This window comes from Pristiophorus japonicus, chromosome 15, assembly GCF_044704955.1.
Source record: "Pristiophorus japonicus isolate sPriJap1 chromosome 15, sPriJap1.hap1, whole genome shotgun sequence".
NCBI lineage: Eukaryota > Metazoa > Chordata > Chondrichthyes > Pristiophoridae > Pristiophorus > Pristiophorus japonicus.
Window position 1 is genome coordinate 6075682 of NC_091991.1, and position 16134 is coordinate 6091815.

The window sequence follows — 16134 nt, forward strand, 5'->3', positions numbered from 1 at the left end:
GCCCCAGCCTGCGCCTCGCACTGGAGGGGTGCCACTAGGCAGACCCACGGCGAGGGGAAGGAGAAGCCAACCAGTCTCTCCCGAGAGGCAGCCCTCAGCAGAAGTTAATCAGGTTGTTTCATTGGGTGAGGAGACCAATGCCCTGACAAGATCACTCGTGGCAGCCGTCTGCAAGTTGCATGATGAGGTCGCCACACTATCTGGTCAAGGCGGGCATTTCAGAGGGTGCGCAGACGATGGCAGATTCCATGAGGGAGCTAGCTTCTGCAATAAGGGCACCAAGGCCGGAGACTCAAATTTCACTCCCACTTCACTCCATGCACCAGCCACCGGTCAGACCCCACCGCCAACCACTATCACCGACCTTATAAGGAAGTGCACTTTCCCCGAGATGTGGGTGAGGGATGGGTGCAGACTTTCTTTCCTGCTGTGGCTGTTGTTCTTGTTGTATCGTTAAATGCAGTGTAAAATTCACAATAAAAGATATTGTGCATCAAAACTGAAGCATCCTCCATTAGGACCACGCCACATTTAGGGACAACTGTAAAAAGTAAAAATCCCTCACCCCTCGAGTCATGCGTGCCTGCCGCCCTGGCGTTCTGCAGTCGGCAAGATAGGACTGCTCTATTTCCTGTAGCTGATTTATCTTTCATTTCTTTGTGGTGATGTTGTGCAGCTGTTGTGCTGAAGATGTTGTAATGTTGTGAAGGTCTTTCGAGCTTTGCAATCCTCTACCTCACTTTTCTTTCTTCCCCCTGCCCCACCCCCAATCTCTGGCGACCTGCGCTGATTTCTTAAATGTAGGTAAGGTTTTTCTGTGCCTACAAAAGTGGCCACACACACTGGCCTTAGTTAGCCTGGAGTAACTTTCAGCTGCCCAAATTTGCTTCTATGGCCAAAACAGGTGTAAGTGGCTGGTCACGCCCCCTTTTGGAGAAAAAAAAAACGAAAAAAAACCTAACTGATTTACACTGGAGCAAGTTAAATGGGGAAATGTGCAATTAAGTTACTCCAAAAAAAGCTACTTGCTCCAAAAATAGGTCAACTCCTGGGGAAATTTGAGCCCAATGAGTGGTGCATTGGAGCATGCCAGGAGCAGCACCAGGCATAGATAAAAATGAGGTACCAACCTGGGGAAGCTGCAACACAGTACCACATGCATGCTAAGCAGCATGCTATAAACAGAGCTAAGCAATCCCACAATCAACAGACCAGATCAAAGCTCTGCAGTCCTGCCACACCTTGTCATGAATGGTGGTGGACAATTAAACAAATGACGGGAGGAGGAGGCTCCATGAATATCCACATCCTCAATGATGACGGAACCCAGCACGCAAAAGACAACTGGATGAGCTGTATCGGCCTCCTCCTGAAGTATGCATCACAGAAGCCAGCATTCAGCCAACTTGATTCACTCCACGTGATATAAAGAAACAGCTGAGCGTACTGGATACAGCAAAGGCTGTGGGGCCCTGACAACATCTCGGCTATCGTGCTCAAGAATCAGAAATTCACAGCGCGGAAGGTGGTCATTTCGGCCCATCGTGTCCGCGCCAGCCGTCCAAGTTCTACCCAGCCTAATCTCACTTTCCCACTCTCGGTCCATAGCCCTGCAGGTTACGGCACTTCAGGAGCACATCCAAGTACTTTTTAAATGCCCTTTCAGGCAGTGAGTTCCAGACCCTTACCACTCTCGGTGAAGAAATTTCCCCTTAAATCTCCTCTAAACCTCCCCCCATTTACTTTAAATCTATGTCCCCTGGTTGTTGACCCCTCTGCCAAGGGAAACAGGTCCTTCCTATCCACTCTATCCAGGCCCCTCAATTTTATACACCTCAATCGGATCTCCCCTCAGCTTCCTGTGTTCCAAAAAAAAAACAGACTCAGCATCTCCAATCGCTCCTCATAGCCAAAATTCTCTAGTCCAGGCAACACTCTTGTAAATCTCCTGTACCCTCTCCAGTGCAATCGCATCTTTCCTGTAATGTGGTGACCAGAACTGCACAGTACTCCAGCTGTGGCCTCACCAGTGTTTTATACAGTTCAAGCATAACCTCCTTGCTCCTGTATTCTATGCCTCAGCTAATAAAGGCAAGTATTCCATATGGCTTCTTAACCACCTTATCTACCTGGCCTGCTACCTTCAGGGATCTGTGGACCTGCACTCCAAAGTCCCATTGTCCCTCTACACTTTTCAGTGTCCTACCATTTAATGTGTATTCCCTTGCTTTGTTAGCTCTCCCCAAATGCATTACCTCACACTGACTTGGATTGAATGCCACTGTTCCACCCACCTGATCAGTTGATTGATATCTTCCGGCAATCTGCAGCTTTCTTCTTCATTGTCAACCACACAGCCTATTTTAGTTTAATCTGCAAACTTCTTAATCATACCCCCAACACTCAAGTCCAAGTCATTGATATAAACCACAAAAAGCAAGGGACCCAGCACTGAGCCCTGTGGAACCCCACTGGAAACAGCCTTCCAGTCACAAAAACACCCATCAACCATTACCCTTTGTTTCCTGCCTCTGAGCCAATCTTGGATCCAACTTGCCACTTTGCCCTGGATCCCATGCGCTTTTTCTTTCATGACCAGTCTGCCATGTGGGACCTTTTCAAAAGCTTTGCTAAAATCCATATACACTACATCATGCAGTTTGCCTTCATCGACACTCATGGTTATCTCCTCGAAAAATTCAATCAAGTTAGTCAGACACAACCTCCCAGGAACAAAACCATGCTGACTGTCCATGATTAATCCGTGTCTTTCGAAATGAAGATTTATCCTGTCCCTCAGGATATTTTCCAATAATTTTCCCACCACCGAGGTTAGGCTGACTGGCCCGGTCTAGCCACCATCTACAAGATGCACTGCAGCAACTCGCCAAGGTTTCTTGAGCAGCACCTGCCAAACCCGCGACCGCTATCACCTAGAAGGACATGGGCAGCAGGTGCATGGGAACACCATCACCTGCAAGTTCCCCAAATCGCACACCATCCTGACTTGGAAATGTATCGCCATTCCTTCATCGTCGCTGGGCCAAATTCCTGGAACTCCCTCCCTAACAGCACTGTGGGAGCACCTTCACCACACGGACTACAATGGTTCAAGGCAGCAGCTCACCACCACCTTCTCGAGGCAATTAGGGATGGGCAATAAAAGCTGGCCTTGGGGTACCTCGCCAAGGTCAAAGCGGACCTGCTGTTCTTGCAGGAGTGCGGTCTCTGACCACTGCCTCCTGCTGGCCGACTGTCGCCCACAGGAAAACCAGAAGGTTGGCAGAGGGATATGGAAGCTGAACGCGAAACTGTTGACTCCGGAAAACGTGAAGGAACTCAAGAGGGATTACAAAGGTTGGAGAACCGTAAAACCCCTCTGCGATTCCCCCATGCACTGGTGGGAAACAATCAAGACAAACATCAAGAGGTTACTCATCCTCAAAGGTGTTCAGGAGGCGAGAGGGAGACAGAGGGAATTGTCCCAACTCCAGAAGAGCATGCAAAACCTGCTCCTGCTGCAGTCGATGGGGGTCGATGTCGTGGAGGAACTCGAAGAGGTGAAGGGCCAGCAAGCCTCGCTCTTTGCCTCAGAGTCCTCCAAAATCATTTTCCGCTCCGTCGAGCAGGATGAGACGTGTTCGCGCTTCTTCCTCCAAAAGGTACACAGGGGGAGCTCTGTGATCACCAGCCTAAAGGAAGAAGACGGTTCTGTGACGTTTTCGCAGCCTGACATGCTGAGGATCAGCAAATCCTTCTATGCCAGGCTGTATGATGTCAAGCCCACAGACCGTGCGGCCTCCCAGTCGTTCCTGTCGTCTATCTCGGAGGTCCTAAACGACAGCAAGCGGGAGAGTCTGGACCACCCGTTAACTCTGGACGAGATGACAAAGGCCCTTGCGACGAGTAAAACTCCCGGAAGCGATGGCTTACCGGTTGAGTTGTATTCGGCTCTGTGGGACTGGATGGGCCCAGACCTGCTGGAAGTGTACGGGGGTATGCTTCTGGCCAGCAGCATGTCAGAATCAATGAGGAAAGGCATCATCACCCTCATCTACAAGCAGAAGGGGGAAGAGGGAGGAAATCAAAAACTGCCAGCCCATTTCGCTGCTCAATGTGGACTACAAGATCCTGTCAAAGGTCATCGCCAACAGGGTCAAGTCTGCTCTTGAGCTGGTGATCCACCCGGACCAGACCTGCGCTGTCCCCGGCAGGAAAATCTCTGATAGCCTGGCGCTACTCAGGGATAGGATCGCCTACGTGTGGGACAGGGGGGTGGACACCTGCTTAATCAGCTTAGACCAGGAGAAGGCCTTTGACAGGATATCGCACACGTACCTGAGGGACGTGCTCTCCAAAATGGGGTTTGGGGAGGGTATCCGCAATTGGATCCAACTACTCTACAGAGACATCAGTAGCGCAGTTCTAATCAACGGGTGGGAAACTGAAAGCTTTCCAATCAGATCTGGAGTCAGGCAAGGCTGTCCCCTCTCGTCTGTCTTGTTTGTGTGTTGTATCGAGCCCTTTGCCGAGTCCATCAAGAAGGATGTGGGCATTAGAGGGGTGACGATCCCAGGCAGCGGAGGCGCTCAGGTCAAGACCTCCCTGTACATGGACGACGTGGCCATCTTTTGCTCGGATCCGCAGTCGGTCCGCAGATTGCTCACAATCTGTGACCAGTTTGAACTGGCCTCGGGAGCGAAGATCAATCGCACCAAGAGCGAGGCCATGTTCTTTGGCAACTGGGCCGACCGATCCTTTATTCCCTTCACCGTTAAGCCAGATTACCTGAAGGTGTTGGGAATATGGTTCAGAGCGGACGGGGCGTGCGCCCAAAACTGGGAAGAGCGTATCGCCAAAGTGAAGCAAAAACTGGGATGGTGGAAGCTGCGCTTCCTCTCCATGGCAGGAAAGAACCTGGTCATCGGGAGTGAGGTGCTCTCAGGGTTGCTGCACGTGGCACAGGTCTGGCCCATCCCTCGCTCCTGTGCCGCGGCAGTCACCCGGGCCGTCTTCCACTCTGTCTGGAGATCCAAAATGGAATGTGTCCGCAGAGACACGATGTACAAATCTCTGGACAGTGGAGGAAAGGATGTTCCGAACGTGACCCTCATCCTGATGGCCACCTTTGTGTGCGGCTGCATCAAGCTGTGCACAGACCCCCGGTACGCAAACACTAAGTGTCACTACGTGCTGAGGTTCTACCTGTCCCCGGTATTGCGAAGGATGGGTCTGGCCACGCTGCCGCGAAACGGCCTCCACCAGTTGGACCATGCCTGCCCACCTGTCCTTCACAAAAAACCCCTTTGACCACAAGGCCATGAAACAGTGGTCAGCACGTAACGTCCTGGACGCCCTACGAAAGGAGAGGGTGGACCCTGTCGGGTGGTTCCCTGAGCAGACTGTGAACTCATTTGGCAGAACGTCTCATCGCCAGAGCTGTCAAACAAGCACCAAGATGTAGCTTGGTTGGCGGTGAGGAGGGCCTTACCCGTCAGAGCCTTCAGGCACAGCCGACATCTCAGCAGCACGGCACGGTGCCCCCGGGCCAGCTGCGGGGCGGACGAGACTGTCACCCACCTCCTTCAGGATTGCGCCTTTGCAAGGCAGGTTTGGAAAGAGATGCAGTGGTTGCTGTCGAGGTTCATCCCGAGCAGCTCCATAACACAGGACTCTGTGCTCTACGGGCTGTTCCCAGGGACACACACCGAGACAGACATCACCTGCTGCTGGAGGGCCATCAACTCGGTCAAAGACGCTCTTCGGTCTTGCCGAAACTTGCTGGTCTTCCAGAGCAAGGAGATGACCACGTCTGCGTGTTGCAGACTGGCGCAATCCAAGATCCAGGATTACGTGCTGAGGGACGCACTTAAAATTGGTGCAGTCGCCGCAAAGGCACGGTGGGGAAGGGCCACAGTTTAAAGCCCTTCTGCCACGGTAAACCCGGGGGCAGGAATCAGTACAAAACCCCCCTCGGGCCGTACTTTTAACTTCTTTTTTGTATACATGGAGCACCATGATCTGTAAACACCTATGTAGTGCCATGTACAATGCAAGCTCTGCTTCGTAATGCACGTTGAAAAGAAAAATGTAAATGTACCGTCACCCATTCCGTGTACTGTATAGTGACACATGTAATGTAATTTGTTGAATGTACTACAAGGTATCCCATATTGGACCGAATTGTACTTGAAATGAAAAGCCAGGAATTCTATCGAATGGAACTGTCGTCAGCACCCAAATGTAGTGTATGGGATTGCTGGCCGCAGCTAAACGTACTGAACTGCTTTTGAATGTACTGTACAAATTTTTATATGAATAAAGTATATTTTGAAATTAAAAAAAATAAAAGCTGGCCTTACCAGCGACGCCTACATCCCAGAACAAATTTTTTTAAAACACACAATTTCCCGCCCCCCCCCCCCCCCCCCCCCGCAAAGTGAACAATGCGCCAGCACTCCCCACCTTATCAAACATGCAAAAAGAAACTTCAGAAAGAGAGTCAACATTTGTCTTCTACAATAAAGTGGAATGTTTAATCCAGAACCAACTGCTGGAAGACCTTTTTGGTCCATAATCTAAGATTATAAATCTTCAGAAAAAGCACAGGAAACCATGAATTAAAAATTGATTCGTACAAGCTTTTTGAGTTTGATACAAGCTTTTGGAATTAAACTGCCAATGGGAACAAAAAGGCGCCAGCCTGAGGGCAGGTGATGACTCACCCCAATTAAGAACATTCTGTGGTCAGGAACCAAAACTGACTTTATGCATAACAAAGAAGTTGTTACATGAGCCATACAGGAGGGCGGGTATTACGACAGCCCTGTAGACCATGAGCTTGCTGGCAGTTTTGAGGGCCTGGTCTTCAAACACTTTTTTCCTCAGGCGGCCAAAGGCTGCACTAGCGCACTGGAGGCGGTGTTGGATCTCGTCGTCAATGCCTGCTCTTGTTGATAGGAGGCTTCCAAGATAAGGAAAGTGGTCCACGTTGTCCAGGGCCGCGTTTTTCAGAAACATAGACCATGTATAGAAGACACCTCAAGTCGCTGGAGAAATACCACCAACGATGTCTCCGCAAGATCCTACAAATCCCCTGGGAGGACAGAGGCACCGTTAGCGTCCTCGTCCAGGCCAACCTCAGAACATAAGAAGAAATAGGAGCAGGAGTAGGCCATAAGGCCCCTCGAGCCTGCTCCATTACTCAGCTCCACTTCCCCAACATTGAAGCCCTGACCACACTTTTTCAGCTCCGCTGGGCAGGCCACATAGTTCGCATGCCAGACACGAGACTCCCAAAGCAATTGCTCTACTCGGAACTCCTTCGCGGCAAACAAGCCAAAGGAGGGCAGCGGAAACGTTACAAGGACACCCTCAAAGCCTCCCTGATAAAGTGCAACATTCCCACTGAGACCTGGGAGTCCCTGGCCAAAGACTGCCCGAAGCGGAGGAAGTGCATCCGGGAGGACGCCGAGTACCTCGAGTCTCGTCGAGAGCAGGAAGCGGAAAGAGCATGTGGCAAACCAGACTCCCCTCCCACCCCTTCCCTCAACAACTGTTTGTCCCACGTGACAGAGACTGTGGTTCTCGTATTGGACTGTACAGCCACCAAAGAACTCATGCTAAGAGTGAAAGCAAGTCTTCCCCGATTCCGAGGGACTGCCGATGATGATGATGATGATGTTACATGAGGCCCTGAAACTGATTGACCAGGGTGGGGAAAAACAAGCTCACTGGAGACGCCAAGTCTGCAAAAGGACCGAACGACAAAGGTGCACATTTTTGGGGAACGAGGTGTTAAGATGGGGAGTCATTTTGAGTTTCGCAGACTCCATGTGCAAACTGGGAACAGAAGAGTCCATCATTGCAATCAATCAACCAGGATCATCACAAAGCAATGTATCGCTACAAACACTATCAGAAATCACAGTGGCGGGAGATCAGTCAAAACATGGATATAAATATGCGAGCGAGAAGCAGCTCAACACAGCAGTTGACACAAGTCGAAAGAAGATGGAAGTAGAAGGACATGTAGTACGGAATGTACACGAAAGGAACAGCACGGCAGAGAATGGCCAGAAGAATAACCAACCAGCCACGGAACCAAAGACCATGAACTTACAAGCTACAAACCAGGAAGAGTGTTTGTATGTCTCTAATCGATTTCTCTCAGAAGACTAGTTCTATAGTTTTGGTTATTTTTTGTGTGTCATAAAACTGACAGTGGGTTAAGCCTAAATTTTGTGCCAAGAGTTGTCCTTTTCCCCTAGAAGTTCAGAGGTCAAAGAATCAGGGTAGAGTGTAAAACAAATACACGCCCCACAATAAAAATCTCCCCATGAGTTAACTGTACAAAATTAACATGGCAACGTCCAGACACACAAGGCTCGCTCATCATACCCCTATCAGCCCCGTACCAGCCATTTTCTAATTTAACAAGCGTATTGCATAACCCGAAACAAAAAACTCTTCAGATTAAAAAAAATGGATTCTCCTTCAATACAAAAAACAGCTCATCTTCACCACAACGTTCACTCTAAGCCGCACACGCGCGTGGCCGGGCAGTAATCTGCAACGTACACAGTGCAAGCCACTCACAAGCTTTTCCATTCAAAATACCGTGCATGCGCAAGAAATGTAAAGGGACCCCACATTGAAATAAACAGGCCACGCACATCGAAGACAATTTAGAGGGAGCATATCTTCACCATGATAGTTACACAAAAATAACTTCCATCAAGGTTTGTTCATCAAGCCAGCTCCAACAGAGGGATCACACTTCATAATTTCCTACACAAGAACAAGTAAAAATCTCAGAAGCAGTAATGAGTAAGAATGATTGATATGGATATAATCTAATACAATCTCTTAACTACTTCCACAAAACATCCAGTGGTCCTATAATTTCACACTGAAATAATTTAGTGTTAAACAAAAGTTGCTTGTAAATAAATTAGACTTTCTCTTAATTGTGAAAAAACAGGCTTTATCAAAAGAGACTATAACAAGCAGGTCCAATTTAGGAGTTTAAAAAGTATCATCTTACTCTGGTACATTCTCTTCACTCAGAGGGTGGTGAATCTTTCGAATTCTCTGCCCCAGAGGGTTGTGGAGGCTCAGTCGTTGAGTATATTCAAGGCTGAGATCGCTAGATTTTTGGACTCGAGGGGAATCAAGGGATCTGACGGGAAATTGGAGTTGAGGTCAAAGATCAGCCATGATCCGACTGAATGGCGGAGCAGGCTCCAGGGACTGCATGGCCTACTCCTGCTCCTAATTCTTACACTATGTTGTTAAGGCAACAAGCCTGTAGCAATAATGCAGAAAGTCATCAGAAACACTGTACCGCAGGTTGACTGCAGCATTGAAATATACAAACCAGCTGAATGCAATGGAATTCAAGAAATCAATGTGAGCTAAAAACAAAACTTAACTAATATTTCAATTTTTTGGCAGGAGGAGGGGGAAGGACACGTAATCCAATTTTTATTTTACAAACAAGCCAATGTTTTCAGATTCTGAATCAAGCGATCGTAACAATGACCACACTGCAATTGCTTCTGCTTCTTCAGCTTCCATGATTGCAGAATTATGAGGAATATTATTCCAAAAGTTGCAACTTTCCCACTGAACTGCCCAAAATAATTAAAAGTTTTTTCTGAAGTTGTTTTCTTCAACTTACTTTTTTGTAATAGTGAAAATCACAGTGCAGGTTAAACAGTGTAATTACAATACGCTTCATTGTAATTTCTGAGAAAACACAAATTTTTAGCAATGAAATATTTGCACCTTTCGTTCCAAGTACATCCACAGTGGATTCTACTGGTGTAGAAATGTTGTAATTATCGTGGCACAGTTTCTATTTTTGAAGGAACCGCACGAAATAGAGATGTCCGTAATCTGACATTTAAAATGTTAACAATTGCAATTTTCCAAAGGCTGCATTCAAAGATGTTCTCATGAATTTGCGGCTCCTTTGTGTGTGAAGTGCTCTACTCGGAGCTCCTTCACGGCAAACGAGCCAAAAGTGGGCAGCGGAAACACTACAAGGACACCCTCAAAGCCTCCCTGATAAAGTGCAACATTCCCACTGACACCTGGCCAAAGAACGCCCTAAGTGGAGGAAGTGCATCCGGGAGGGCGTGAGCACCTCGAGTCTCAACGCCGAGAGCATGCAGAAATCAAGTGCAGGCAGCGGAAGGAGAAGGACACCCACCCTTTCCCTCAACGACGATCTATCCTGCCTGTGACAGAGTCTGTGGCTCTCGTATTGGACTGTTCAGCCACCAAAGAACTCACTTCAGGAGTGGAAGCAAGTCTTCCTCGATTCCGAGGGACTGCCTGATGATGATGATGAATACAGAAACACAATCTGTACTTTTTCCACTGAGAAAAATGGAATGTTGATAATTAAAATGCAAATAAAAGTTACAATATATGTATAATCAGTACAATCTGTCACACTTTAAGCCTAATCTCTTTTTCCCCCCCTCTGTCTCTCATGCGCACACACAGTCTCTCCATTTTGAAGAACTCAAACTTTACTCCACTAACACTTCTAAAATTTGCCCTCGAGCTTTTCTTCAAGTATTTATAGAAAACAGTCACACAGATATTGCTCAAAGCTGAAGTGAAACATTGTGAAGCTGGGCTGACGAAATACTCTGTCCTGACGCAACTTGAGAAATTGGCCAGACTGCACAAGTTAGACTTGCAAGATCTGCTCACGGCTCTGGGCAAAAAAAACATTTTTTCAAAAATTCGTTCCCGAGACGTGGGTGTCGCTGGCAAGGCCGGCATTTATTGGCCATCCCCAATTGCCCCTTGAGAAGGTGGTGGTGAGCCGCTGCCTTGAGCCGCTGCAGTCCGTGTGGTGAAGGTGCTCCCACAGTGCTGTTAGGGAGGGAGTTCCAGGATTGTGACCCAGCAACGATGAAGGAACGGCCGATATATTTCCAAGTCAGGATGGTGATTAAACCCAGACTCAGGGTTTGGGTAGAGGCTGAAGTCTTTAAGTAAAACAATGAAAAGGCAATTTTGATTAACCTTTCTTTGGACAGGAGAATTTTCAGTTACTGAGGGAAAAATATGGCAAATGCTTTTTTCCCCCAAAATGTATTCTGAGTGATTGATTGTTTATTTCCCCCAATTTATGTTTGATTGGTTCCTTCTCCTGACTGGTCATTCAGGATTGGTAGTTTGCAGGAGTTATTACTAGTTTCTCATTGGCAGTTTTCAAATTTCTTTCTTCACTTGTGTCTCTACTTTTCCAGTACCGATTTGCTGTCTTAGTTTGCAACAATCAATTTGACAGCAAAAGTGCGACAACACAAAGTGAGAAAAAGTGCGTGCACACCAGATGCAGACTTTTAATAGTTTAGAAATAGCAACGCCATTAGTAATTAACTCAACAACCCATGGCTACTTTCTGGAACAGGATGCAGAAGTCTTAAAAATAAAAATGCATTATTCACCTTAATGCATTATTAGTGGCTATTCTAAACCATGTCAGCTTTCCACCCCACCCCCTCTCTTCCCCCCCGACCAACCCAGTCAGATCACTCCATTCGAGTGATGCATTTCACCACAAGATAGAGTACTCAATTCGCAACTGTTGTAATGGGGGATGTGGGGGGTTCGCTGGCTATTTAAGATTGGGAGGCGGAAGAGAAATTAGGAGAATGGTCATTTGAAGGCGGTACATCAAACCTAATCGCATGAAAAAGTCAAGATTTTGCATAATATTTGTTGTAAGATGCATTCTGTAAGCCACACGTGGATCCACTTTAAAGCAATCAGAATGCACTGTTTGACATGTATACACTTGCTCCAAATATCAGTTTGAAATGGAGATGCAGCCTGCGTGCAAATCAATTTTTTTCTCTTTTGGGGAGTGTTCAAGTTTGGCTTTCAGCCAATCTGCATTTGGGTTACAGCTATACGCGAATCAACAGAGTGTAAGAATCAGAACTGCAGCAGCAATTTGGCCCCATTATGCCTATAATGGGGATCACCCCACACTGGATATCTGCTCTCATCCCATTTCACAAAGCTTTTGATATTCCGCATCCCCCCTCCCCCCCACAAATTGAATACAGGATTCAGCTCAACTGTGATGCCACCACCCTACAAGAACATAAGAATTAGGAACAGGAGTAGGCCATCTAGCCCCTCGAGCCTGCTCCACCATTCAACAAGATCATGGCTGATCTGGCCGTGGACTCAGCTCCACTTACCTGCCCGCTCCCCATAACTCTTAATTCCCTTATTGGTTAAAAATCTATCTATCTGTGACTTGAACACATTCAATGAGCTCGCCTCAACTGCTTCCTTGGGCAGAGAATTCCACAGATTCACAACCCTCTGGGAGAAGAAATTCCTTCTCAACTCGGTTTTAAATTGGCTCTCCCGTATTTTGAGGCTGTGCCCCCGAGTTCTAGTCTCCCCGAACAGTGGAAACAACCTCTTTGTCTCTATCTTGTCTATCCCTTTCATTATTTTAAATGTTTCTATAAGATCACCCCTCATCCTTCTGAACTCCAACGAGTAAAGACCCAGTCTACTCAATCTATCATCATAAGGTAACCCCCTCATCTCCGGAATCAGCCTAGTGAATCGTCTCTGTACCCCCTCCAAAGCCAGTATATCCTTCCTTAAGTAAGGTGACCAAAACTGCACGCAGTACTCCAGGTGCGGCCTCACCAATACCCTGTACAGTTGCAGCAGGACCTCCCTGCTTTTGTACTCCATCCCTCTCGCAATGAAGGCCAACATTCCATTCGCCTTCCTGATTACCTGCTGCACCTGCAAACTAACTTTTTGGGATTCATGCACAAGGACCCCCAGGTCCCTCTGCACCGCAGCATGTTGTAATTTCTCCCCATTCAAATAATATTCCCTTTTACTGTTTTTTTTCCCCAAGGTGGATGACCTCACACTTTCCGACATTGTATTCCATCTGCCAAATCTTAGCCCATTCGCTTAACCTATCTAAATCTTTTTGCAGCCTCTCTGTGTCCTCTACACAACCCGCTTTCCCACTAATCTTTGTGTCATCTGCAAATTTTGTTACACTACACTCTGTCCCCTCTTCCAGGTCATCTATGTATATTGTAAACAGTTGTGGTCCCAGCACCGATCCCTGCGGCACACCACGAACCACCGATTTCCAACCCGAAAAGGACCCATTTATCCAGACTATTAGCCAGCCAATTCTCTATCCATGCTAATACATTTCCACTGACTCCGCATACCTTTATCTTCTGCAGTAACCTTTTGTGTGGCACCTTATCGAATGCCTTTTGAAAATCTAAATACACCACATCCATCGGTACACCTCTATCCACCATGCTCGTTATATCCTCAAAGAATTCCAGTAAATTAGATCAACATGATTTCCCCTTCATGAATCCATGCTGCGTCTGCTTGATTGCACTATTCCTATCTCGATGTCCTGCTATTTCTTCCTTAATGATAGTTTCAAGCATTTTCCCCACTACAGATGTTAAACTAACCGGCCTATAGTTACCTGCCTTTTGTCTGCCCCCTTTTTTAAACAGAGGCGTTACATTAGCTGCTTTCCAATCCGCTGGTACCTCCCCAGAGTCCAGAGAATTTTGGTAGATTATAACAAATGCATCTGCTATAACTTCCGCCATCTCTTAATACCCTGGGATGCATTTCAACAGGACCAGGGGACTTGTCTACCTTGAGTCCCATTAGCCTGTCCAGCACTACCCCCCTAGTGATAGTGATTGTCTCAAGGTCCTCCCTTCCCACATTCCTGTGACCAGCAATTTCTGGCATGGTTTCTGTGTCTTCCACTGTGAAGACCGAAGCAAAATAATTGTTTAAGGTCTCAGCCATTTCCACATTTCCCATTATTAAATCCCCCTTCTCATCTTCTAAGGGACCAACATTTACTTTAATCACTCTTTTCCATTTTATATATCTGTAAAAGCTTTTACTATCCGTTTTTATGTTTTGCGCAAGTTTACCTTCGTAATCTATCTTTCCTTTCTTTATTGCTTTCTTAGTCATTCTTTGCTGTCGTTTAAAATTTTCCCAATCTTCTAGTTTCCCACTAACCTTGGCCACCTTATACGCGTTGGTTTTTAATTTGATACTCTCCTTTATTTCCTTGGTTATCCACGGCTGGTTATCCCTTCTCTTACCGCCCTTCTTTTTCACTGGAATATATTTTTGTTGAGCACTATGAAAGAGCTCCTTAAAAGTCCTCCACTGTTCCTCAATTGTGCCACCATTTCGTCTGTGTTTCCAGTCTACTTGAGCCAACTCTGCCCTCATCCCACTGTAGTCCCCTTTGTTTAAGCAAATAGCCTGTCAAAACTCACCGTCTAGGCTTACACATGATGAATGGCCACTTGGGCGGACTACCGGAGAATGACCAGCATCCATGGAAGTGTCTCCTGACATGAGTCAGTGCCTTCGGATAGAAGGGGAGAAAATTGGAAGGAGTGAGAATTTATAATTTGGTCATTGACGCTAGCTTCTATACTGAATCAATTTTTACTCCAAAGGAGTTTTAAGTCAAAATTATAACATTCATTAAGCCAGCACCACTTAAGTTTTAAATGTAAACATCTACCATATTTTAAATGCTGTCCATCAAATGCCCTATTTTCATTTGAGCATTTTAACATTGGAGTGACTGCTGCCAACGATTCCTAACATTGGAGTGACTGCTGCCAACGATTCCTAACATCAGAGTGACTGCTGTCAACGAACCAGAAGCAGTGCAGAATTCTGCACATAAATGTTTAAATTTTTTTTTTCTTCAGTTCGGCACATCGCATCACACTTCCCCCAGCGCATAAATGTTATTTCAACTTTTAATTTTAATTATCTTATCCTGACGCAGCTCAGTTTGGCAGCAGCGATCTCTCCCCCACTCCCTCCCCTCCTTTCACCCTCACCAATCTATGGAACGTCCGATGAGAACCACCAAACGAACCAATGGCACTGCGCATGCGCAACTGTTTACTTCGGTGCAGCAGTCAGGTCCTTTTAATATATCGCAAGCAGCCTGGGTTCATGTCTCAAAACTAGAGTTTTGGAGTCGCCCTTCTTGACTGCATTGCAGCCATTTTGCACAGGTTTGTGGGTCAGCTCATCAACAACAATCCTTTCAACCAACAGGTCCTCTTAAAATCTTAAAACTCGTAAGGATGGGGTACAAGCTATACTCCAGACACTTGAGCACAAAATCTAGGCCGACACTCCCAGTGCAGTACTGAGTGAGAGCTGCACTGTCGGAGGTGCCGTCTTTCGGATGAGACGTTAAACCGAGGCCCCGTCTGCCTCCACAGGTGGATGTAAAAATATCCTATGGCATTATTTCGAAGAAGAGCAGGGGAGTTATCCCCGGTATCCTGGGGCCAATATTTATCCCTCAATCAACATCACAAAAAAAAGATGATCTGGGTCATTGCTGTGTGTAAATTGAATGCTGCGTTTCCCACATTACAACAGTGACTACATTCCAAAATGTATTGGCTGTATAGCGCCTTGGGACGTCCTTTGGATTTGAAAGGTGCTATATAAATGTAAAACATTTTTTGAAGGTGATTGATAATTCATTACGTGTAGTTAAACCAATTGCTGGGTAAGTGCCACATTATTTAAGTACCAAGAAATTGCATGAACAAATTAAACGTGATTCACCTCTGTTCTTACCGCCTTCTTATGGAGAGCCACCATTTTAAAATGCTCATAACTCTCAACCTCGAATAAAACTAAACTAAGAAATTCTACTGCAGCATCTCTTTGTGGGATGTTAAATATTTGTGCTTGCTATTTCCAGCTCTCCATTATCTCAGTTCCCCAGGCCTCTCACTTCCTTAGATATTTACACACCCTTTATCTTTGCAATGTCTTAATGTTTCTGCCCATTATTTGACTGAGATGGTTTGTGACAATATCCCACTCGTGACTGCTCAATGTATTGGCCTTTTGTTTTTTATACATATATTTACACACACACACTACATAGAATTTACAGCACACAAACCGGCCACGCAGCTCAGCAGGTCTATGCCAGTATTTATGCTCCACACGAGCCTCCTCCCACCCAGCTGCATCTAACTCCATCAGCACAATCTTCTATTCCTTGCC

At 46.6% G+C, this 16134-nt stretch overlaps 1 protein-coding gene across 6 annotated transcripts in view; it reads right to left on the reverse strand.

The window, feature by feature from the left end:
- The window catches only part of osbpl8 (oxysterol binding protein-like 8), a 207063-nt gene that overhangs the window by 171965 nt on the left and 18964 nt on the right, over window positions 1–16134 (reverse strand). For 5 of the 6 annotated variants that reach the window (XM_070900103.1, XM_070900102.1, XM_070900100.1 and 2 more), the window contains exon 2: window positions 14355–14446. The exons of the other annotated variant lie outside the window; for it this stretch is intronic. Coding sequence is in view for 3 of the 5 variants with exons in the window: in XM_070900100.1 (XP_070756201.1) it covers window positions 14355–14436 (82 nt within the window). In the remaining 2 variants the exon portion in view is untranslated. The remainder of the gene's footprint in view (window positions 1–14354; window positions 14447–16134) is intronic. 6 annotated transcript variants of the gene reach the window in all.